Below are 24,890 nucleotides of genomic sequence, written 5' to 3'. Positions count from 1 at the left end.
AAATTTTTCTATTTTTAATAACCGTTATGTGTCATAACTGGGGGCTATTTGGTGGGAGTTTTGAAATGTGTGTATTTCAGAGTTATTACTTTTATGTTGAGTAAATGGGTTTGTTTTGCACCTGATAATGTGTAGTCTCTTTTACTGCATCCCTATGAAGGTCTCTGATCACTTTTAGATCACTGAAATTGCAAAAATTATATATTATAGTTATTTTTCTAGCCTGCGCCTGACAGGCACATTATTCTGAAACTCGTTATTAAAGATATTGTTCCCACCAGAGGGTTAATGTATTGCATAATTTGTAAGATGTAAAAATGTAAGCAGAAGGTTAAGTCTGCCCAGCAACAGATGGCAGGGACATAAATAGTTGTGTTTTGACTAGTCCACCCTGGAAGAAGTCAGCTGACAGAGAAAGGATGGTTCATTTTAGAAAGAGTCAGTGAAGGTGTAGTGAGTAAATGTGACAGATGTATATTTGGTTGTTCGTGAAGGTTGCTCACAGTGGGTAGTTTGTGGCAACGGAGCAAAAAAGACAGAAGAAGAGCTGATTCTCAATAGAGGCCAGAGATGAGTGTGTGAGCAGTGTTGTAACCAGAGACCGATCCTCAGAGGGAGTGGCTTAAGATCAAAGGAGCCGGAGGATAGATTCCTTACATCCAGGCCCTTTTAACCATCAAGATACTGGGTTAAGCTTAGCTAGCGTGTTGGGTAGTCAACCAGCCTATTGGGCTCCTTTAGACATCCGGATGTGGAAAGCTTTATTCTGATCATTATGCGGCCCCTGAGGAGACTAGATGTGGGATTGCAGGAAGGTAAGGTGACTATAGTACTGGACTGTTTTGCACTGGGAATCACTGGTCCAGTTAGATCAGACAACAAAGCAAGATGTTGAACTGTGTCTGTTAATGCAAAGTGAAAATGTAACGTTCTGGATAATGTGTGCTCAATATCTGGAGTGTTAAATTGTGAATGACAATGAACCATCCAGTAAGAGTTCTGGTTTAAAGTGAACAGTTGGTCACCTTATGTGTTTGAATCATCATCTGATACTGGCCAGCTGACAAAAGAGACAGTATGCAGTCTTCAGAGGTTCAGAGTCCACACAGCTGAAGTCCACACACCCAGCCAGGACCAGGTATTTCACCTACAGTGCTGGAGCATCCAGAGTCAGTCCCTCACCCTTGACTACCACCTCACACTACTCTACATAAGCAGAGCTCAAGCATGCTATGCTGAAGATCCCTTTGATACCAGCTGTGTTTACATCTAATGACACTGACTAATTAAAAAAAACCCAGATTCACTAATGACCCTTCATAGCACCCTCATTGTCACGATAGGTGTGTTGTAGCTAAGATCAGCTATTCTATGCTCAGCTCTGCTATGCATGTCAAGAAGGGAATGATTGTGTGTTGAAGATTCCCATGAACCACCAATTAAATTTAGAGTTTGTAAATCGTAATGAATATTGGTAAAATAGTTGCTTAGAGGCACTATGCTCAAACTAATAATGGTCACCTCACTCATATAAATAAAATAGAGATTGTTGAGATCCACCTATCTCTATCAGTAGGAACATGGCAGAGCGAGGGACCTGCAGCACCGAGAAGAAGCAAGGTGTTGCTGGGAAATGTAGTTTTAGCAGATAAGATAAGGATCTCTCAATCAGCTTTGTTAACCTGGGAAATCAATGGCGCTTATTAGGTTATGTGCACATAGATCTATCAGAAAGCGTGCACAATGGGTATGTATCAGATACATATCCTATTTTCATGAACAGGGAAGGTTCATGATTTTTCAATCACTTAGTTTAGGGTTTTATTTTTGTCTTTTGTTGTCCAGTATCCACAGATATCCTGCACTCCTGTTTAAAGGCTCAAAAGGAAAGTCTGTGCTAATGAATAATGTTTTACAGTCTCAGAAGACTTCATATACCATACAGTGAAGGATGTCTGAAGTTGGTGACAATGTCTTTTGGTCACTATGGCAATTTTCACAGTGATACAAGTCATATCTTAATATAGCTAGTTAGCCCAATTATCTTTCACTTCATCCATATCTGAGTCATACCTGGAAAACTGTGATCAGCGCTTGTGGGAAGGTATCAAAAGTGCTTCTCCTGATTTCTGTGTCTTCAAAGTCGAACTTTCCACCAAACATCTGCATGCCAAGAAGGGCAAATATGATCATGAAGAGAAAAAGCAATAGTAGAAGTGATGCAATGGAGCGGACAGAGTTGAGTAGTGAAGCCACAAGGTTGTTTAGTGATGTCCAATATCTAAAGTTTAAAGAAATCATGTTAGAAATGCATGAAACAGAAAATATAACTAATAGTCAAGATTACATCTAAATTTTAAATATTATACTATACAATGTAGTTTATCATCTTAAAAGTGTATAAAGCTTTCCCATCACTTTATTTTACCATTGGTAATTATTTGGGCCCAATCATGCTGTTTTTCCCCTCATTTGTATGAATTTCTAGAATGTTGAAATGTGATAATAAACACAGAATCTATTCCTAAAGCAAAAATTTTAATGTAATTTCCAGGTACCATCAAATTCTAAACTTTTCATACATTAAAGATTTCAAATATTCTACTTGATTGCTTTCTTTACCATCAAATCTGCAGGAGTGGCCAAAAGTTTGAGACTGACAAAAGTGTAGTTTTTCACGATTTGTTGCTTCAGTGTTTTACGATTTTAGTCAGATGTTTCTATGCTACCTGAGGAACAATTATCAACATTTTATGTTTTTACTCTTATCGCCAAACACATCAAGTTCATGGAAAGACTAAATATTTACAGTGTTGACCCTTATTTTTAAAGACTTCTGCAATTGACACTGACATGCTGGATATCAGCTTGTCAGCCAAATTCTGACTGATGACAACTAATGATGGGCGAAATCACAGATATCTGTGATCGGCGGGACTAACCAGTCTTAAAAAAAGAAAAATTGACTCCTAACCAGAATTAATCCTGGATATCTGTCTGGACGCTGGTTCCCATATAAGTATATGGTGATCTTAATCCGGTGATTAAAAATGATGGTAGAAGGAATAGGGGAATAGTAGCAGGTGCGCTATACTTACTGAGGCTCCGGTGCGGCTGTAACTGCTCCAGCGGCTGCCCATTCACTTCTGGGGCCACTGATTAGGCCCATGCAAATGCGCTGCTTTCCCCGCCCACCAACCATCCTTATGTATATGATTGGTTGCAGTCAGACCCGGCCCCAGCCTGTGTGACAGCGTCTGACTGCAACCAATTACAGACACTGTGTGTGTCTATCGTACAGTAAAAATGAATAAATAAAAAAATTGGCATAAAGGTCCCCCCATATTATGATACCAAGCACAGATAAAGCAAATGGCTATAGGCTGCCGCCCCCAGCCGTGCGCTTATCTTGGCTGTTTATCAAAATAAGAGGAACCGCACACCACTTTTTTTTTTTAATTATTTAAATAAATAATTTTAAAAACTGATGTGCAGTCTAGAGATGAGCGAACTGGCCGTGGTTCGGCTCGAGTTCGGTTCGCCGAACGGAGGTCTCGTTCGAGTTCGGTTCGTCGAACCGAACTCTAACCAATAGGCTATAATGGGAGGCAATCACAAACACATAAAAACGCATTATAAATGTACACATACAGTTAATAAACATTGCCATAACACTTACCGGTCCCCGCGATCCCTCCTGCACTCTGTCTCCTGCCGCTATTCCATCCGATGATCGCTGAATCCTCCCGGTGACCGGCACTGCCAGCAGTGATGCAGGACCTATCGTGACGTCAAAATAGCCATGTGACCAGTCACGTGGCTATTATCTCATTGGCTACAGACTGGTCACATGACTATGACGCGTCATGTAGGACCTGCGAGTGCATCTCTCCGGTACACGGTGCACATTTGTGTATCGCCGTGTACCGGCGACATGCTGTAGCACACGGTCGACTCCCCGTTCCGTTAGGGACCGGCTGACACAGCCGGTCATTAACGGAGATCACCGTTGCCATAGCAACGCAGTTAGCGGTGACGTCACCGCTAACCGCGGCTCCGGGAGCACCGTTGCTATGGTAACGCGTCTGTCAGTGTTACCGCTGTTACCGCTGACAGCCAGCAGCAATGATCACTCACGGAGTGAAGGCTGCATGCTGCTTTCCGTGCAGCCTTCACGGAGTGAAGGCTGCACGGGAAGCAGCGTCTTCCCCCATGCAGCAGTGATGGAGCAGAGCTGCATTTGTTGAACGAGAAAGACAGAAGACCATGTATCGTGGAGGGCTGACAGGGGGTAATAAAGATGGAGTCTCTAATGTGTCTGTGTATTTATTTCTATTAAAGTATTTTTTCTCTGTGTGGTGTCTTTTTTTTAACCCTTTATTGGAGATTCTTAATGGCCGGGTCAAACGTGCCTGACATTAAGAATCTCTGGCTTAATACTAGCTAGTAAAACAAAGCTAGTATTAACTCATTATTACCCAACAAGCCACCCGGCTTCAGGGCTGTTGGAAGAGTTGGATACAGCGCCAGATGATGGCGCTTCTATGAAAGCGCCATTTTCTGGGGCGGCTGCGGACTGCAATTCGCAGCAGAGGCACCCAGAAACCTCGGGCTAACCTGTGCTGCGGATTCCAATCCCCAGCTGCCTAGTTGTACCCGGCTGGACACAAAAATGGGGCGAAGTTCACGTCATTTGTTTTTTAATTATTTCATGAAATAAGTGAAATAATTAAAAAAAACGGGCTTCCCTATATTTTTGATTCCCAGCCGGGTACAAATAGGCAACTGGGGGTTGGAGGCAGCCCGTGGCTGCCTGCTGTACCTGGCTAGCATACAAAAATATGGCGAAGCCCACGTCATTTTTTTGGTGGGCAAAAAACTTCTGCATACAGTCTTGGATGGAGTATGCTGAGCTTTGTAGTTCTGCAGCTGCTGTCTGCTCTTCTCCATACAGACAGACAGCAGCTGCAGAACTACAAGGCTCAGCATACTCCATCCAGGACTGTATGCAGAAGTTTTTTGCCCCCTGAAAAAATTATGTGGGCTTCACCATATTTTTGTATGCTAGCCAGGTACAGCAGGCAGGTACGGCTGCCCCTAACCCCCAGCTGCCTATTTGTACCCGGCTGGGAACCAAAAATAAAGGGAAGCCCTTTTTTTATTATTTCATGAATTTCATGAAATAATTAGAAAACAAATGACGTAGGCTTCGCCCCATTTTTGTGTCCAGCCAGGTACAACTAGGCAGCTGGGGATTGTAATCCGCAGCACAGGTTGGCCTGAGCTTTCTGGGCTCCACTGCTGCGAATTGCAGTCTGCAGCCGCCTCAGAAAATGGCACTTTCATAGAAGCGCCATCTTCTGGCGCTGTATCCAACTCTTCCAGCACCTGCCTGCTATACCTGGCTAGCATACAAAAATATGGCGAAGCTCACGTCCTTTTTTTGTAGTTTTTTGGCAAAAAAAATGCTTCCCTGGATTTTCCATTGCCAGTGAAGGTAACACCAAGCAGTGGGGGTTAGCAGCCAGTAGCTGCTTGGATTACCCTTAGCTAGCAATACAAAAAATGCAGCGGGAGCCCATATATATTTTTTTTAATTATTTATTTAAATAACTAAAAACAAAATGGGCTTCCCTGTATTTTGATTGCTGGACATCACAGTGCTGTAAAAACAAATCTTTAAAAAAAATGACGTAGCGCTCCGCGGTATTTTTGATTCTCAGCGCAGATAAAGCAGACAGCTATGGGTTGCCACCCCCATCTGCCTGGCGTTACCTTGGTTGGCAATCAAAATACAGGGAAGCCCATTAATTTTTTCTATTTAAAAAATAGTTAAAAAAAAAATGACGTTGGGTCCCCCCATTTTTGATAGCCAGCTAGGGTAAAGCAGACGGCTGTAGCCTGAAAACCACAGCTGGCAGCTTTACCGTGTTTGGGGATCCAATGTGGAGGTTCCCCCAGGCTCTTTTTTTATAATTATTTTATAAATATTAATAATTACACAAAAAAAGTAGGGTCCCCCCCAAATTGGATCACCAGCCAAGGTAAAGCGGACAGCTGTGGTCTGGTATTCTCAGGGTGGGAAGGTCCATAGTTATTGGGCCTTCACAGCCTAAAAATAGCAGGCCGCAGGCACCCCAGACGTGGCGCATCCACTAGATGCGCTAATCCTGGCGCTTCACCCCAGCTCATCCCGTGCCCTGGTGCAGTGGCAAACGGGGTAATAAATCGAGTTGATACTAGCTGTAAGGTCCCCTGACATCAAGCCAGCAGTTTGTGATGTCATGGTGTCTATTAGATACCCAACATCATAAACTGTCAGTACTAACAAAAAAAAAATCGACAAAAGAAATTTATTTGAAAAAACAGTCCCCAAAATATTCCCTTTTTCACCAATTTATTGTAAGAAAAAAAATAAAGGGGTCCCACGACGACTCTGGACTGTCTAGAATATGGGGGGGAGACACTCAGGGAACGTATTCCCCATTTTCTAGGAGTGCAGACCCTTTATGTGAGGAGTGTGAGTGCAATGAATCTGCACTCACTCTCCCCGGGTCCACACCAGCAGAGTCCATGTCGTAATGGTTGCTACCAAAGCTGCAATGCCCTGCTCATGAGGTAAGGGCATGCCTAATCAGGAGAACTATTCTACATTTCCAAATATTGGTATTTGCTGATATTATTGCTATTCCACCTACTATATATTGGGGATAGGATCTTGGAGATGGAATACCCCTTTAAGTCCAGTTATCCAGCTGAATGAATACTTAACAACAGAGCTCGCTATTTAGATGTGTTTTCTTGTGGCGTATAACGGACTCTCATGTTTGGTAGTCATTCAGCAGGGCAACTATAAAAGCAAATCCCTCCATTTGGAAATGTAGTATAGCTCTCCTGATCAATTATGTTCCTTACCTCATGAGCAGGGCATTGCAGTAATAATAATAATTTATTCATTCATATAGCGTTATTAATTCCATAGCGCTGTATGTCTTTGGAGTGTGGGAGGAAACCGGAGTACCCGGAGGAAACCCACGCAAACACGGGGACAACATACAAACTCCTTGCAGATGGTGTCCTTGGTGAGAATTGAACCCAGGACCTCAGCGCTGCAAGACTGCAGTGCTAACCACTGAGCCACCATGCCGCCCATTTAGCTTACAGATGCATAACCACCACTCACTGTGTCTGAACACAGGAAGCTGAGCTGACAGCCGCTCTGTCCATGCGGCAGCGTCTATTGTGAAGGAGAGGGCCGCGGGGGATCAACGCTGCACAGGTACCGTGGGACACCGGGGAACACCGGTGGGGTTATAGGGGGTGACCTGGCAGGGCCTGGGGAGGAGTTTTCTGTCACATGTGTCATGGCACATGCGACAGAAATCAGAGGAGTAGGGTGAATGCGGCCGGCGCGCTGCTGTGCGCGCGGCCATCTTGGATTTCTGGGAGGGCATCAGGGGGGGCACTTTGGCGACACCTGGGGACCGGAGGGGACCGGGGAGGAGATTTATTATGTTTGTTCATGCCAGATGGGAGATAAATAATTTTTTACCAGCGCTGTCATTTACTGTAACGTGATCATCGGTGTACGGTGTATACTTGTGATCACGTGAGCGGGGACCGGAAAAACCGTCCTGAATCATGATCTCCAGGGTCTCAGCTAGCCCTGAAACCCCGGAGATTTTCTGATGCTGGGGGGCGCTATTCACTTATTTCTGCTTATTTATGTTTATAAACGGCAGATCGGAATAAGGCTACATTAACACGACAGATCCATTTTTGCGGTCTGCAAAAAACAGTCCGTTTTTTTTCACGGGTGCATCCGTGTGGCATCCGTTTCCGTTCCGTAGACGGTCCGTATGTCATCTGTTTGTCATCCGTGTGCCTTCCGTTTTTTTTGTGTACTGCAAAAAAACTGAAGGAGGGTAAATGCATAAATTTACCCAGGATCCATAGCTTCAACCTACATGAGGCGGTCACATGTTCCCTCCAGTGCCATTTTCTACTGCTTTTCACAGCGTAGAGCGCTCTGGTGATTTTCTTGTGCTTGTGCACTTCAAATCAGTCTTTTCTGTCATTATAATGGCAGAAAGACACATAATGTCCCACTCTCCTGCAATTTTGCACCCTTTGGTGCCTTTCATGTGGCACTAAGGGGTGCTTAGCGTTGTATTTAGCCAAAAAAATGAAAAAAAAAATGACGTAGGGTTCCCCCTATTTTTGTAGCCAGCTAGGGTAAAGCAGACGGCTGCAGCCTGCAGACCACAGCTGGCAACCTCACCTTGGCTGGTAATCCAAAACTGAGGGCACCCCACGCTGTTATTTTAAATTAAATAAATAATTTAAAAAAAAAACACGTGGGGGTCCTCCCAAAATTGGATCACCAGCCAAGGTAAAGCAGACAGCTGGGGTCTGATATTCTCAGACTAGGGAGGTCCATGGTTATTGGACTCTCCCCAGCCTAAAAATAGCAGGCCGCAGCCGCCCCAGAAGTGGCGCATCCATTAGATGCGCCAATCCTGGTGCTTCGCCCCAGCTCATCCCGCGCCCTGGTGCGGTGGCAAACGGGGTAATATATGGGGTTAATACCAGATGTGTAATGTCACCTGGCATCAAGCCCTGGGGTTTGTGAGGTCAGGCATCTATCAGATCACCGACATCACCAACCCAGTCAGTAATAAAAAAAAATAGACGACAAACACATTTTTATTTGAAAAAACACTCCCCAAAACATTCCCTCTTTAACCAATTTATTAGAAAGAAAAACAAATCCAGGTCTGGTGTAATCCAAGGGGTTGCCATGACGATCCACACTGTCCCAGTCAATGAAGAGCAGAATGTTCCCCATTGGCTGGGAGAGCAATGCAGTGACCTGAGCTAACATCAATGGGTCAGCCCAGGTCACTGCAGGGCATGACAAGTGCTGCTGTCAGCGAGGTACATTACCTGCGCTGATCTCCTGCACTGCTGACAGCACCTGTCACTGAGTTTAATGACCGCCGCCTTCACAGCCAAGTATCGCGAGAGGCCCGTGACGTCACCGCTAGTCAGTCTCGGGTCGGAAGCGAGAGAAGGTGATGTGAAAAGCGGCGGCCATGGAGGACAGTGACAGCGCTGAGGTCGGGATGGCGGGACTTCATCACCGCAGGTAAGCCGAGCGGGACCATGTGTGCAGAGTGCAGTGTGCAGAGTGTGTGTGTGTGTTTGAGTGTGTGTGTGTGTGTGTGTGTGTGTGTGTACACGTACATGCCGCGTGCAGGAGGGGGCGGAGTGAGCTGAGCGGGGAAGTGTGGGCTTCCTGCACGTAACTAGGATAAACATCGGGTTACTAACCAAAGCGCTTTGGTTGGATACCCGATGTTTATCTTGGTTACCAGCTTCTGGCAGGCTGCCAGCGATGGCTCCTGCACACTGTAGCTGTAAAAAGCCCTGCTTTTTGCTGCTAGAACCGTTCTCGAACGTATCTAGAACTATCGAACTTTAGCAAAAAGCTCGAGTTCTAGTTCGATCTAGAACAGCCCCCAAAATCACTCGAACCGCGAACTGGAGAACCTCGAACCGCGCTCAACTCTAGTGCAGTCCCTCCAATTTTTATACTCTGCCAAGATAAAGCCCAACAGCTGGGGGCTGGTATACTCAGGCCGGGGATGCCCATTGTTATTAGGGCCCCCTGCCTAAAAATAGCAGCCAGCAGACACCCCGGATTTTCGCATCCATTAAATGCAGAAAATCTGGCACTTTACCCGGCTCTTTCCGATTGCCCTGATGTGGTGGCAATAGGGGTAATACGGGGTTAAGGCCATCCCACAGCTGCCACTAAGCCCTAGATTAGCAATGGCAGGATCTATGAGACCCCCCATTACTAATCTGGAAGTGAAAGTAAATAAACACAAACACCAAAAAAAGTTGAAATAAAAGACAAAAAATACACACTTTCACCCGTTTTTAACATCAAAAACATCCCTGCAGGTCCAATGTCATCCACACAAGGTCCCACGATGATTAATGGTGTGTAAAAAAAGCCAGTTAGGCAGGCTTGATTGCATTCAATGTCCTAATGTTGCCTCCATCTAAATGCAATTTTAAAGGAAGAATTCTGAAATTGTTCCTATCGTTCCTTGCTACTGCTTATAGAGTTTAATGGAGTAATATCTATAGAGAGTTTAAAAAAGTACATTTATGTAGGCTTCATTGCGATACGTTACCTGGCGCTGCCCCAACAAAACCATTTCAAAAGGGAGAAATGTAAAATTGCTGCTATCTGCTTCAAAATCATATAAAACTGCCCCATAAAAGGAATAAAAAAATTGTTTAAAAGAACAGAGAGTCCTCAGTGGTTGAGGACTCTCTGTTCTTTTAAACAATTTTTTTATCTCTACTGGCTAACACGGTACAAAGATATATTTTACTTGTACCATAAAAGGAATAATTCCAATACATTCTGTTCTCTAACAATAGTTTGATTAACTGCTTATGACACGCCCACACCGGGGCCTGGGGGTTACTCGTTACCGGGCCGGCTCTGTTTCTGCTCAGAGCATGTCACGGCAACAGGGCCCCGTTTCGTGACCCCGGCAGTGTCGTTTAAATAGCAGATGGTGGGGATTATATTTATAGGGGAGATGTCGTGACAGTCTGATGGTGATTCCAGCTGAGTTGGTATAGCTCTCCACAGCTAGAGCTCAGTCCCCTGGGCTGAAGATGGTGTTGTATTGCAATGCCGGTGTGCAGGGTCAGAGACGCAGTTTGTCCAAAACGCGTACCTATTCTTATATACTGCTAAAATGCGTGTATTTTAACATGAAAGGATGACTTTTAAAACTTTTTGAAATAAAGAAGAATTTTATTATAAAGCAGCAACTGGATGCTGGAAAAACCTTTTTTACCTTTCAACTCGTTATACAGCCTTACTTCAGGGGACTGGCCACTAGTCCCTGGCTTTGCAGGCTCAGAGGACATCCCCGTGCATCGTGTCCCACCTTGTCGCAGCGGCGGGAAATCGGTTGTCCATCTTTGTCATAACCATCAATATCTTTTCTTTGGGCTGGTGGAATCCCACTTTGCCATTGCCATGGAACGTCGTCTGGACTGGAGGCCACTCGTAGTGACTGCACAATCTTCATTAGGGTAGCCATGCTCTTATTCAGTTCCTAGACCTGAAGCCATAGATCTGTGGAGGGGTCATCATTACCCATGATCTGTGCCTCTGCTCCCGCAGTTGTCTGGGTGGAAAGCAACACCTCTGTGCACGTGGCCACAAGGGACCGAAGAGGCATTGAGTTCCTCAGAGCTGGTTCTCACAATACCCGAATGGCCCGTTCCTTGAATTGTGCAAAATTGAGGTCAGGATTCTGCAGGGCCATAATGCGAAGCTGTGTCCGGTGAGCATCGGACAAGAGCCCTTCGATAAACTGCTCAGTTAGCAGTCGGTTCTCGTCTTGCACACTCATGGGATCCACCTGCTTAATGGCCCTCATTGCCTCTTGAAGGTTCAAAGCAAAATCCCGTACACTGTCCTGTGCCCTTTGTTTGCATCCAAAGAACTTCAATTTTAACTCTGCTGCCGTGCTGGTATCTAAGGTGTCCTTTATTTTGGCCATGATTCACCACACAGTCCCTTTTTCAGTTCCGGCCAGGATTTTACCTCCCGCTGAGCCACTCCAGTTAACTGACCAATTAGAATGCTCACTTTCTGGTCCTCAGCTAGGGAATATACTTTGAATAAACTACTCAGTCTTTCCCTGAAGTCGCTCAAGGTGTTCGACTCCCCTGAATACTGCATTAACCACGCCGCTCTGGGTATGTACGGCATAGAGCGTGGCATTACAGGCACCGCGGTTGCGACCGCAGCGGCAGCCTCACCCCCTCCCTGTTGGGACATGTCCTTGCCCCCCTGGTCTCTCTTGAGGAATCTGGGGTAAACTCACAGCCGCTCCAGTGGCAGGCTTTTCTTAGCGTGCCATTCTGGGTTCCACCCACGATCGCACGCCCCCTTGCTTCGCGCGTGCTGCGTGGCTATTGGCGGCGATTGCGCAGTTCACCAGTTTTCAGTATACAGTCTCTAGGCACACAGTACCCGTTGTAACGGGCATGAAATCCTGTTCGTGACGCCAAAATTTGACACGCCCGCACCGGGGCCTAGGGGTTACTCGTTACCGGGCCAGCTCTGTTTCTGCTTGTTGGATGTCACGGCAACAGGGCCTGACCTCATGACCCTGGTGGTGTCGTTTAAATGGTAGATGATGGTGAGGATTAGATTTACAAGGGAGATGTCATGACGCCACCTGTGGTATGCGGCAACATGGATGCCACCGGTACACCCTTCAGTGTCCTTTCTTGGTTGTCTCCTTCGCTGACCTCTCCCGCCTGTCCCACGCCTGTACACACAGAGCTCTGAGCCGGTGTCCACGGACCCTGTCGGGTGGCTTGAAGCTCTATCCCTTGGCCCTATGTGGTCACCTTTTCACTGGATGTGTGTGGATGTGGCTCCAGTACTTGCAGCAGCCTTAGCCTCCACTTTGCTAGCTGAGTCTTAAAGTTCTCCACTAGTTGAGGGGCCGGTCCCCTATGCGACCAAGTCCCTCCACACTTGTATGTTGGTGTGGAAGAGAGTCCATTGGTGTTTGGCGCACTTCCCGTGGCCCTAGGACCCTTTCTTTCCCACGATCCTGAGACGAGCTCATTTAGCCCTCATCCCCAGGAACGCTCTCCTCCGCGTCCTCTTCCAATTGGCTCCCATACTACAGACTGCTCCCACTAACTAGACTCCAACCCCAGGCTGTCTTTGGACTGTGTGTTCCTATGGCAACATCAAAGGTGCAACTTGCCATAACCACTGTCTAATGGAGTGTTGCTAAATGGGAGTGTCTGTGATTGTGGATACCGAAAGGTGACCTCCTCCTTACCCGGGAATGGAATCCCTCTGGCTGAGGTGCAGTACTTCTATGGCGACTGAAGCCTCAGGTGCGCCACACTTACAGTGCCTTGCGAAAGTATTTGGCCCCCTTGAATTTTTTAACCTTTTCCCACATTTCAGGCTTCAAACATAAAGATAAAAAAATGTTAATGTTATGGTGAAGAATCAACAAGTGGAACAAAATTATGAAGTTGAATGAAATTTATTGCTTATTTTAAAAGTTTTGTTAATATTAAAAAACTGAAAAGGGGGGCGTGCAATATTATTCGGCCCCTTTTAATTTAATACTTTGTAGCGCCACCTTTTGCTGTGATTACAGCTGCAAGTTGCTTGGGGTATGTCTCTATCAGTTTTGCACATTGAGAGATTGAAATTCTTGCCCATTCTTCCTTTGCAAACAGCTCGAGCTGAGTGAGGTTGGATGGAGAGCGTTTGTGAACAGAAGTTTTCAGCTCTTTCCACAGATTCTCGATTGTATTCAGGTCTGGACTTTGACTTGGCCATTTTAACACCTGGATACATTTATTTGTGAAACATTCCATTGTAGATTTTACTTTATGTTTGAGATCATTGTCTTGTTGAAAGACAAATCTCCGTCCCAGTCTCAGGTCTTTTGCAGACTCCAACAGGTTTTCTTCAAGAATGGTCTTGTATTTGGCTCCATCCATCTTCCCATCAATTTTAAACATCTTCCCTGTCCCTGCTGAAGAAAAGCAGGCCCAAACCATGATGCTGCCACCACCATGTTTGACAGTGGTGATGGTGTGTTCATTGTGATAAGCTGTGTTGCTTTTACGCCAAACATATCATTTGGCATTGTGCCCCAAAAGTTCGATTTTGGTTTCATCTGACCAGAGCACCTTCTTCCACATGTTTGATGTGTCTCCCAGGTGGCATGGGCAAACTCTAAATGACACTTTTTATTGACATGTTTGAGAAATGGCTTTCTTCTTGCCACTCTTCCATAAAGGCCAGATTTGTGCAGTGTACGACTGATTGTTGTCCTATGAACAGACTCTCCCACCTCAGCTGTAGATCTCTGCAGTTCATCCAGAGTGATCATGGGCCTCTTGGCTGCAACTCTGATCAGTCTTCTCCTTGTTTGAGATGAAAGTTTGATGGACGGCTGGGACTTGGTAGATTTGCAATGGTATGATACTCCTTCCATTTCATTATGATTGTTTTCACAGTGCTTCTTGGGATGTTTAAAGTTTTGGAAATCTTTTTGTAACCAAATCCGGCTTTATACTTCTCCACAACAGTATCACGGACCTGCCTGTTGTGTTCCTTGGTCTTCATGATGCTCTCTGTGCTTTACACAGAACACTGAGACTATCACAGAGCTGGTGCATTTTTATGGAGACTTGATTACACACAGTTGGCTTATATTTATCATCATCAGTCATGTAGGACAACATTAGATCATTCAGAGATCCTCAATGAACTTCTGGAGTGAGTTTGCTGCACTGAAAGTAAAGGGGCTGAATAATATTGCACGCCCCACTTTTCAGTTTTTTATTTTTTACAAAAGTTTAAAATAAGCAATACATTTTTTTTTAACTTCACAATTGTGTCCCACTTGTTGTTGATTCTTCACCATAACATTAAAATTTTTATCTTTATGTTTGAAGCCTGAAATGTAGGAAAATGTTAAAAAATTCAATGGGGCTGAATACTTTTGCAAGGCACTGTACCTAATAAAAAATGCACAAGTCCTGCTTTAAGGGACGGGGAAGTAGACGTTGTGCTGACGTTCATGGACGCTGTGGTTGTGGCCGTGACCGTGTGACAGGGCAAACTGTGTCTGATTCTGCAGGAGCACCCCAAACCTCATCTCGTTCTAGGTTCCTGTTCCAAATTGTAAATTGTAGGGGTGCCCGGTGCACCAGTGTTGAAGCCACAACAGTGCGAGCAGGTTGTGTGCTGGATGGTAGATAATGCTTCCAGTGTTTTTACCAGCACCACCTTGTCCTTCACATGGTCCAGTCTCACCAGCCAAGAGGCTGTCCCACATAATCCTCACCCTGATCCTCCTTCCTCCCACAATGACAAGTACCAGAGGATGAATCACCCCACACTTGGACACTTCAAGGAGCTCTTTACCTTACCATTCATGGCTGCGAGTTCTCACTGTACACGTTTCAAGAGGGACACAAGGAGCTCATGTACGATGATTCATAAATATTGGAGCAGCTGCAATAGTGAAAATCGGCAATTACGGTGTCAAGAGGTATATGATGATGAAATATATTTGCCATCAGGTCATGTTAAGAGTACAACTCAGTAGGAGGATCAGATTGAGGAAGTAGAAGATGAGGTGGTGGATGATAAAGTCATTGAACCTACCTGGCAAAGTGGCACACATGGCACAGCAGCGCAGCGTGGGAGTCATCCATAGCACGACAACAGGCAGCAGAAGGCAGTGGGTTGATTAGAGGGAGAAGGCAGTCAACCGTTGCCCAGAGCAGCCCCACATGGCCAGATCATATGCCAAGGGTTCGGTGTTCCCCAGTCTGACTATTTTTTAGTGAAAGTCCTCATGACAAAAGGACAGTTATTTGCATCATATGCCATACTAAGCTGAGCAGAGGCAAGAGCACTAGTAACCAGAGCACCACCAGCATGCTCAAGCACGTCAGCCACTAGGTGGTTGGAACCTAGAAAACTAGTAGAAAAACAGTATCTGACAGTGTAACCACTCCCACTTCCCATGAGCTACATGCTTCCCAATCCGCTGTCCAAGAATGAAGTGTGGATGCCTCCTCCCCTGAACCTGTTGTTGCACATACACAACTAACTTCAGGAAACATGTCTACTTCCTTGTCCCAGTGCAGCATTCAGTCGTCCCCATCTCAGACTTTGGAATAGAAGCGGAAATACTTAGCCACCCACTCACAGGCCCAAACACTAAACGGCCACATTGCTTGCCCTTGAAATGTTGCTTACAGAGACTTATGGTGTCTTTCCGCAACCTTTTGGCAGCGGTCATCCCTCGGTACTCAGTCCCCAGTTGCCAATATTTATCCGGGTGTGCTGTCCCCACCTTACACAAGCCCATGTCCAATATCATCAACCGTACTCTGACCACAGTTCCTGGGAAAATCCACTTAACCAAAGACATGTGGACAAGTACTTGTGAACAGGGATGCTTCATTTCCCTGACAACATACTGGGAAAAGGTCGGGAAGGAGTCAGACCCTGGGACACAACAACTGCTTCCAATGCATAAAATAGCAGGCCCAAGTTCCATCAGGGTTTCCCTCTCTTCATACATCAGTTCCTGTATACCCTTCTTCTTCTCGTGCTCTTCATTCTTAGCTAAATTAGCCTCCCCATCAGTCCCAAGCTGGGGTCGCTGAAGCACTGACTTGGCGAAGCGGCAACCAGCTCTGCTGAAACTCATCTCTTTAGGTGATAAACCACACACCACAGCTGAGCTATTCAGAGGTCTAAAAGACACCAGCTTCTGGTCTGTTCAGCATGGATAGCCTGAAGAGGAGGAGAAAAAGGAGGAGGAGATGATGGAGTCTTTGTTCTGTTGGGGATATTAATAGTGTCACGATTTTGCCTCCCCATCCACATGGCTAGGGGGTGGAGCCTTATCTTGGACCTCACTTCTTGAGCTTGGATGCCTTAAATACTGTCATCTTCGGTGAACCAATGCCGGCTATAAGTGTAGCGCTGCTTTGCCTGTGATTGCTGGACCCTGTAAGTGTGATCCTGATCCGTCCCCTTTCTGTGCCCTCGTTCTCTGTCTGTGTTCCGTCCCTTAGTCGTTCCTCCATTCCTCTGTCCCACCTCCTTCCTTCCCACAATAGCCCCGGTTGTTCCCCCTCTCCTACCTCCCCACTCGGTTGCTTCCTCTGGTACGAACCTTGGCCTGACCTCAACCCTGCCTCTGCTAGTTCCTCCGGCCTACCTTCTCCCCGTACTGTGTATGATCCGGTCTGCCTGACCATCCCCGGCACTCCCCGCGGCTTCTGCTTTGCGGCAGATGCTGCAAGGCACTGCACAAGCACACACTGTGTGTCCACCTCCTTGCTTAGGCTGGTTTCACATCAGCGTTTTTTTGCCTAACGGCAAAAAAACAAAAAACGCATCTTGCCGGATTCGTTGTGTACTCAATGCATTTTCAATTGACTTGCGATAAGATGCGTTTGCATGCTGTTGCGTGCGTTACTGTCCGGATCCGGTAATTTGCGGTATTTTATATTGATACAAAAACGCAACATGTTGCATTTTTGTATAAAGATAAAATACTGCATCTCACCGGAACCGGTACATTGCGACGCGCTCTGCAATGCATTTCAATGAGCGCTGGATCCGTTTTGTACCGCAAGTCACTGCATCTGATTTGCAGGATCCGGTTTCCAGTACCGAGTATGCCCAGAAAGTAGGAAAAGAAAGTTATCTCGAAGTATATATCCCAAGGAGCATCTACATTGTCTCAGAATTGCCTGAACACCCCAGGGCTTTGACCAAATGTAAGTTTTGTCACACTGTGCTTTTATAATGGCCTGCTTTATTTTTTCTTTCTTCTAATGTACTTTCTTTATACCTTCACAGCTGCTGACCTCCAAGCCCAGAAGACGGTAATCGCCACAAGTTTGGCACCCCAAATTTTCAAAACAGTGAGTATATTTAAATTGTGCAAATTTCTACATGCTTTAACCCCTTCAATCCCCGGGCATTTTGCGTTTTTCCGGGGTTTTTTTTCCTCTATTTCTTCCGAGAGCCGTAACTTTTATATTTTTCCGTCAATCTTGCCATATAAGGGCTTGTTTTTTGCGGGATGAGTTGTAGTTTTAAATGAAACCATACGTTTTACCATATAGTGTACTGGAAAACGGCAAACAAATTCCAAGTACGGAAAAATTGTAAAAAAAGTGTAATCTTACAATAGTTTTTGGGATATTTTATTCACCGTGTTCACTATATGGTAAAACTGATGTGTCAGTGTGATGCCTCAGGTCGGTGCAAGTTTGTAGACACCAAACATGAATAGGTTTACTTGTATCTAAGGGATTAAAAAAATTCACAAGTCTGTCCAAAAAAAGTGGCACACGTTTTGCGCCATTTTCCGAAACCCGAAGCGTTCTCATTTTTCTGGATCTATGGCTCAGTGATGGCTTATTTTTTGTGTCTCGAGCTGACACTTTTAACAGTATAATTTTTGCGCAGATGCTATGTTTTGATCGCCTGTTATTGCATTTTGCGCAAAATTTGCGGTGACCAAAAAACGTAATTTTTGGCGTTTGGAATTTATTTGCTGCAACACCATTTACCAATCAGATTAATTGATTTTATATTTTGATAGATCGGGCATTTCTGAATGCAGCGATACCAAATATGTGTATATTTTTTAATTTTTTTAACCCTTTAATTTTCAATGAGGCGATTTGAACTTTTAGGTTTTTTATTTTTTTTTTTTTTACTAGTCCCCCTTGGGGGCTATAGCGATCAGCAATCTGATCGCTCTGCCATATCTCCAGATCACAGCTACAGAGCTAAGATCTGCAGATGTGCCGTTCCCGTGCCAGCAGCCGCCGCTGCTCGGATCCGGGCCTTCTGGGGTGGTGGCTCGACGGTCTCTCGGACACGCCGAATAAAAAGAGGGACGTAGATGTACGGGCTATGCCGTATTAAGTTCGTGACGCCACCCACGGTGTGTGGTGAGGTGGGACACCACCGCTGCTGTGTTGGGGCACCCGGGGGAGGTGTTGTGGCAGCTAGATGTTAACCCCTCTGTGGGTAGGGATGGTTTCCCTGGGGCCCAGTGTCTTTGTGCAGGGTATAGTGACAGCAAGGGGATGTTTGATTACTCACAGTCAATGAATCACATGTGTCTTTGGTAAACCAAGGTGCTGGTGGCCGGCGCCGCGGCCGGTTACATTCGGATCCCCCGGGCTGGTGGTCTCTATCCTTTTCCTCTGCACTGACTTTGTGTAAGGTGGACTTCCTAGTCTGGAACTCAGGAGTCCGCTCCCGGCTGGATGTGGCCTAAGGAGCCGTGCCCGCAGATGCGTGGGATCTATGGGCCCTGGCGGTGGCCTCCTATCCCTATCGGTGGGCTGTTGTCTTCTATAAGGGATATTGGGTGGGACAGGACCTATAATCCTGGCCTCAATAGGTTAATTAACCAGGCCGCTGGTTTCCGGTCCTGGCTTCAGGGTCCGAGTACCCCCTTTGTGCTACGGTTTCCGGGTCGGTTCCCCGTGTTGGTACCGGCGGGCTAGAACCCTGTCCTGGTCCACCTCCGTTCTGCTGAGCCATCTTCCTGTCTCCTGCTGATGGAGACCACCGTCTGCCTCCTAGCCAAGGTACCAGGGCTCCTACCCTGGCACCATTCAACTTGAACTTCCTCTGCTGCAGCTACACCTAGCTCCAGCCCACACTCCTCTCAACTTGAACTCAAACTCTTTTTTGCTTGTTTTCCCGCCCCGGGCTGTCTAGACCCCTGGGTGGGCGTGTCCAACCGCCTGGTCCCGCCCACTGGTGTGTCTATCTTTCCCTAAAGGGGGTTGACTAGGGTTTTAGGTTGGCTGTGTGTTTCCTAAGTAAGGGATGGTGTTGTGCGGGGGCCTATCTGTGACTCCCTGGTTTTGCCAGGGCGTCACACAGATATGCTGCTTTACTTTCAATGCCGACTGTATTCTGGCATTGAGAAGAAGGGACTCATGTTAGCTACAGGTGTCATCACATGACCCTGTGCTACCATGGCAACAACCGGAAGTCACGTGATCATGTCAACAAATCTGGTCCAGAGAACAGTCAGACAATGTATATATACCTTTGTGGGGGTGTAGAAAAAAAACCCCCAAAAACCGGATCCGTCAAAATTTGGCAAAAAACAGCAGTCAAACGCATGCAACCGCAAGTCACAGGGCCGGTTTTATGCCGGATCCGGTAGACCAGACCTGGGCAAGGGGCGGCCCGTGGGCCACATCCAGCCCGCCTACTCTCTGTGACCGGACCGCCTGGTTCAGGGCGTCCTTGCTGGCCGGTCAGTGATGAGGGCAATCTGACCTGTTGTCCGAAGCACCAGGCTGGCCACTGGTCAGATCGCCCTCATCACACGCTGCGTGCCGGGCAGGGAACAGAAGACAGATCCTGCAGCGCCGCACAGTGTAGGCAGCGGAACGCAGGAATCTCTCCTCTGTTCCCCGCCCGACACTTTACTCTGTGACACACACGCGCCCTGATATCGTCAGTACTGCGCGCATGTCTCATTTGAAAAGTTCCCGCCCGGCAGGAGAAGAAGCTGCAGCTGCGGGGGCCCGTACAAGAGAAGCAGCGGCACAGTCTTGGCATGTAAAAGAGAAGCCGCTCAGCGGGGGGCTCGTACGGAGGTGCCTGAGGAGGGGACAATAAGAAGAGAGGTGAGTGGTTACTAGTAACCTGGGGGTAGAATGGGGGGCGGGTGGGGGGGAATGGGGGTAACTGTTGACAAATATTTGGGGTGTAGTGGTGTAGTATATGGGAATGTAGTTTTACAGGTGTGGTATATGGGGGGGTGTAGTGGTGTAGTATAATACAGGTGTATATAGGGGTGTAGTATAATACAGGTGTATATAGGGGTGTAGTGGTGTAGTATAATACAGGTGTATATAGGGGTGTAGTGGTGTAGTATAATACAGGTGTATATAGGGGTGTAGTATAATACAGGTGTATATAAGGGTGTAGTGGTGTAGTATAATACAGATGTATATAGGGGTGTAGTATAATACAGGTGTATACAGTCAGGGCCAGAAATATTTGGACAGTGACACAAGTTTTGTTATTTTAGCTGTTTACAAAAACATGTTCAGAAATACAATTATATATATAATATGGGCTGAAAGTGCACACTCCCAGCTGCAATATGAGAGTTTTCACATCCAAATCGGAGAAAGGGTTTAGGAATCATAGCTCTGTAATGCATAGCCTCCTCTTTTTCAAGGGACCAAAAGTAATTGGACAAGGGACTCTAAGGGCTGCAATTAACTCTGAAGGCGTCTCCCTCGTTAACCTGTAATCAATGAAGTAGTTAAAAGGTCTGGGGTTGATTACAGGTGTGTGGTTTTGCATTTGGAAGCTGTTGCTGTGACCAGACAACATGCGGTCTAAGGAACTCTCAATTGAGGTGAAGCAGAACATCCTGAGGCTGAAAAAAAAGAAAAAATACATCAGAGAGATAGCAGACATGCTTGGAGTAGCAAAATCAACAGTCGGGTACATTCTGAGATAAAAGGAATTGACTGGTGAGCTTGGGAACTCAAAAAGGCCTGAGCGTCCACGGATGACAACAGTGGTGGATGATCGCCGCATACTTTCTTTGGTGAAGAAGAACCCGTTCACAACATCAACTGAAGTCCAGAACACTCTCAGTGAAGTAGGTGTATCTGTCTCTAAGTCAACAGTAAAGAGAAGACTCCATGAAAGTAAATACAAAGGGTTCACATCTAGATGCAAACCATTCATCAATTCCAAAAATAGACAGGCCAGAGTTAAATTTGCTGAAAAACACCTCATGAAGCCAGCTCAGTTCTGGAAAAGTATTCTATGGACAGATGAGACAAAGATCAACCTGTACCAGAATGATGGGAAGAAAAAAGTTTGGAGAAGAAAGGGAACGGCACATGATCCAAGGCACACCACATCCTCTGTAAAACATGGTGGAGGTGGACCACCACCAGGGTGGGCATGCATGGCTTTCAATGGCACTGGGTCACTTGTGTTTATTGATGACATAACAGCAGACAAGAGTAGCCGGATGAATTCTGAAGTGTACCGGGATATACTTTCAGCCCAGATTCAGCCAAATGCCGCAAAGTTGATCGGACGGCGCTTCATAGTACAGATGGACAATGACCCCAAGCATACAGCCAAAGCTACCCAGGAGTTCATGAGTGCAAAAAAGTGGAACATTCTGCAATGGCCAAGTCAATCACCAGATCTTAACCCAATTGAGCATGCTCAAATCCAGACTTAAGACGGAAAGACCCACAAACAAGCAAGACCTGAAGGCTGCGGCTGTAAAGGCCTGGCAAAGCATTAAGAAGGAGTAAACCCAGCGTTTGGTGATGTCCATGGGTTCCAGACTTAAGGCAGTGATTGCCTCCAAAGGATTCGCAACAAAATATTGAAAATAAAAATATTTTGTTTGGGTTTGGTTTATTTGTCCAATTACTTTTGACCTCCTAAAATGTGGAGTGTTTGTAAAGAAATGTGTACAATTCCTACAATTTCTATCAGATATTTTTGTTCAAACCTTCAAATTAAACGTTACAATCTGCACTTGAATTCTGTTGTAGAGGTTTCATTTCAAATCCAATGTGGTGGCATGCAGAGCCCAACTCGCGAAAATTGTGTCACTGTCCAAATATTTCTGGACCTAACTGTATAGGGGTGTTGTGGTGTAGTATAATACAGGTGTATATAGGGGTGTAGTATAATACAGGTGTATATAGGGGTGTAGTGGTGTAGTATAATACAGGTGTATATAGGGGTGTAGTATAATACAGGTGTATATAGGGGTGTAGTGGTGTAGTATAATACAGGTGTATATAAGGGTGTAGTGTACAGGTGTATATAGGAGTGTAGTGGTGTAGTATAATACAGGTGTATTTATGGGTGTAGTGGTGTAGTATAATACAGGTGTATATAGAGGTGCAGTGGTGTAGTATAATACAGGTGTATATAGGGGTGTAGTATACAGGTGTATATAGGAGTGTAGTGGTGTAGTATATTACAGGTATATATAGGGGTGTAGTGGTGTAGTATAATACAAGTGTATATAGGGGTGTAGTATAATACAGGTGTATATAGGGGTGTAGTGGTGTAGTATAATACAGGTGTATATAGGGGTGTAGTAGTGTAGTATAATACAGGTGTATATAGGGGTGTAGTATACAGGTGTATATAGGGGTATTTCAAAAAAGGAGAACATGAGCAAAATTGCTGAAAAAAGTTCATAAATTTTATTGAATAGAATTGTAAAGTGCAAGTGCAAAAAATCACAATGATAATGTACAGTTTTAGGGAGGAGGGTAGAGGCAGATGGTAAAAAACAGAACAATGGCCTGGTACGGACAGCAGGACAATGGTAATATTCACAAACAGTGTAGCCAAAATCACTGGCAAATAAGCATCAAGATGAGTAAATAGTAGTATTCAAAAACAGTGTAGCCAAAATCACTGGCAAATAAGCATCAGAATGGGTAAATAATAGTATTTACCATATGGCCAAAATCACTGGCAAATAAGCATCAAGATGGATAGAGAGTACCTTATCTCTGATAGGGATGTATGTCTCTAAATCACCAATATGTAGTTGTCGCGGGCGGGGAGGAGGGTGTCAGCACACTACGCTCGCCCCTGCTGCTCGGGTCCGGCGGCTGCTGCTCAATGGTGGCTCGAGCGGTGAGCCGGATCCCGGGGGCTGTCTCGAGCGGCACTCCTCGCCCGTGAGTGAAAGGGGTTGGTGTTTTGGGGATTAAAGTCTATTGTCCGTGACGCCACCCACGGTTGTGGTGATTTCACCACCGCTGCTCGATATGGGGATCCCGGGGATGGTGAGGCGGAGCAGCCTGGTGTTGTGTGGCCCCTCCGTGGGTAGGGGTTGGTAATCCCGGGACCCGGTGATGGCTTGGGAGGTGCAGGGCCTGGTGGGCGCAGGGACGCAGGGGCCGCGCGGTGCCTTGCGGCACGGTAGTACTCACTCAGCCTGAGACGTGGACACAGTTTGTACGGTAAACCAAACGGCTGGTAAGACGGTCCCATGGACGGCTGCACTTGCTCCCGGTAGGTGACGGTGATGTCCCTCTTCCTTGCACCTTGTGTACTAATTGGTTGCGATGGGTCCCCACCGGTAACCCGCTCCCCGGCTTCAAGCTGGACCGGAGGAGCTCTACTCTTTGCCCGCAGGCGCTGGCCCTCAGAAACTGGTGCCCTGGCGGTGGCGGTGTCTCTGTTGTACAGGTTGGGCTGTTGCCTTCACTCGGGTCTTGGTTGTTGGGGGATCTACATCCCCTTCACTGACGGATTCGGCAAATTTGGCGACTCCTAGCCTTGCCGGGGTCCGAGAGGCCCCTGCCCTGGTGCTGACTGTCCTTCGGAACACTGCTCCAGACCGCCGGGCACACAGCCAACGGGGTCCTTCCAGGAACTTCCGAACGGTCCCCCTCCAGACAGTCACCGCCGTTGCTGACCTTGCTGACCTGCCCTGCACTTAGCTGGACTCTTCAGGCTTTTCACTTTACTGTTTTTCTTTAGCCCTCACTGGACTACTCCTCCACTCCTTCCACTTCCTCCTCCTTTACTCCACTCTCTTCTCTATCTATCCGCCTGGTTTTCTCCCGCCTCCAGAGCTGTGAACTCCTCGGTGGGCGGAGCCAACCGCCTGGCCTACCCCCTGGTGTGTATCATCAGTCTCTGGAGGAAGGCAACAAGGATTTTTGGTTCAGCTTTGATGTGCCTACCTGGGTTGTGGGGTGTGGTGGTGTGTGACCTGTGTCCCCTGGCTTGCCCAGGGCGACACATTCCCCCTTAGCAAAATGCAGACCGTCCGCGGGCTGCCGTCCAACACCGGTTTTATTTTTCTGAAAAAGATAACATATAAATTCAACATATTTACACTTTTAATAACTCTTCCCAAGACGGGAGGCACATTTCTTTTAACGTTGCAAACGGTTTACGGTTACGGTTTCCGCTCTCTCCCCCCCAAGCAACCTGGCCCTGATGCTGCCCCTAAAACCCAGGCAGCACCCCTTGACCCACAGTCCAGCACACGGTACCCGAGCGGGATCTGTCCTTCCCTCCAGAGGGTAGCCACCGGTTCCTTTGGTGGCTGGGCCCCAGCCTGCTCTGCTGAGGGCCCTCCCTCCAACCTGCCTCTCCGGAGGCGGCATTGCGGAAAACGGTAACGGCAAACAACTTATTTACAAGCCACTAACGTCTGTGGTTGCCCTGCAAGTTCACGGGCTTGTCCATGGAT

General features: G+C 46.5%; 1 protein-coding gene across 2 annotated transcripts in view; it reads right to left on the bottom strand.

The window, feature by feature from the left end:
* The window catches only part of CACNA1S (calcium voltage-gated channel subunit alpha1 S), a 2,360,423-nt gene that overhangs the window by 1,435,906 nt on the left and 899,627 nt on the right, over positions 1–24,890 (bottom strand). For both annotated transcript variants that reach the window (XM_075352638.1, XM_075352639.1), the window contains exon 13: positions 2,074–2,281. In XM_075352638.1, coding sequence (XP_075208753.1) covers positions 2,074–2,281 — 208 coding nt within the window. The remainder of the gene's footprint in view (positions 1–2,073; positions 2,282–24,890) is intronic.

The sequence above is a fragment of the Anomaloglossus baeobatrachus genome, chromosome 1 (genome assembly GCF_048569485.1).
Source record: "Anomaloglossus baeobatrachus isolate aAnoBae1 chromosome 1, aAnoBae1.hap1, whole genome shotgun sequence".
Taxonomy (NCBI): domain Eukaryota; kingdom Metazoa; phylum Chordata; class Amphibia; order Anura; family Aromobatidae; genus Anomaloglossus; species Anomaloglossus baeobatrachus.
This window is presented reverse-complemented; position numbering and strand designations above follow the sequence as displayed.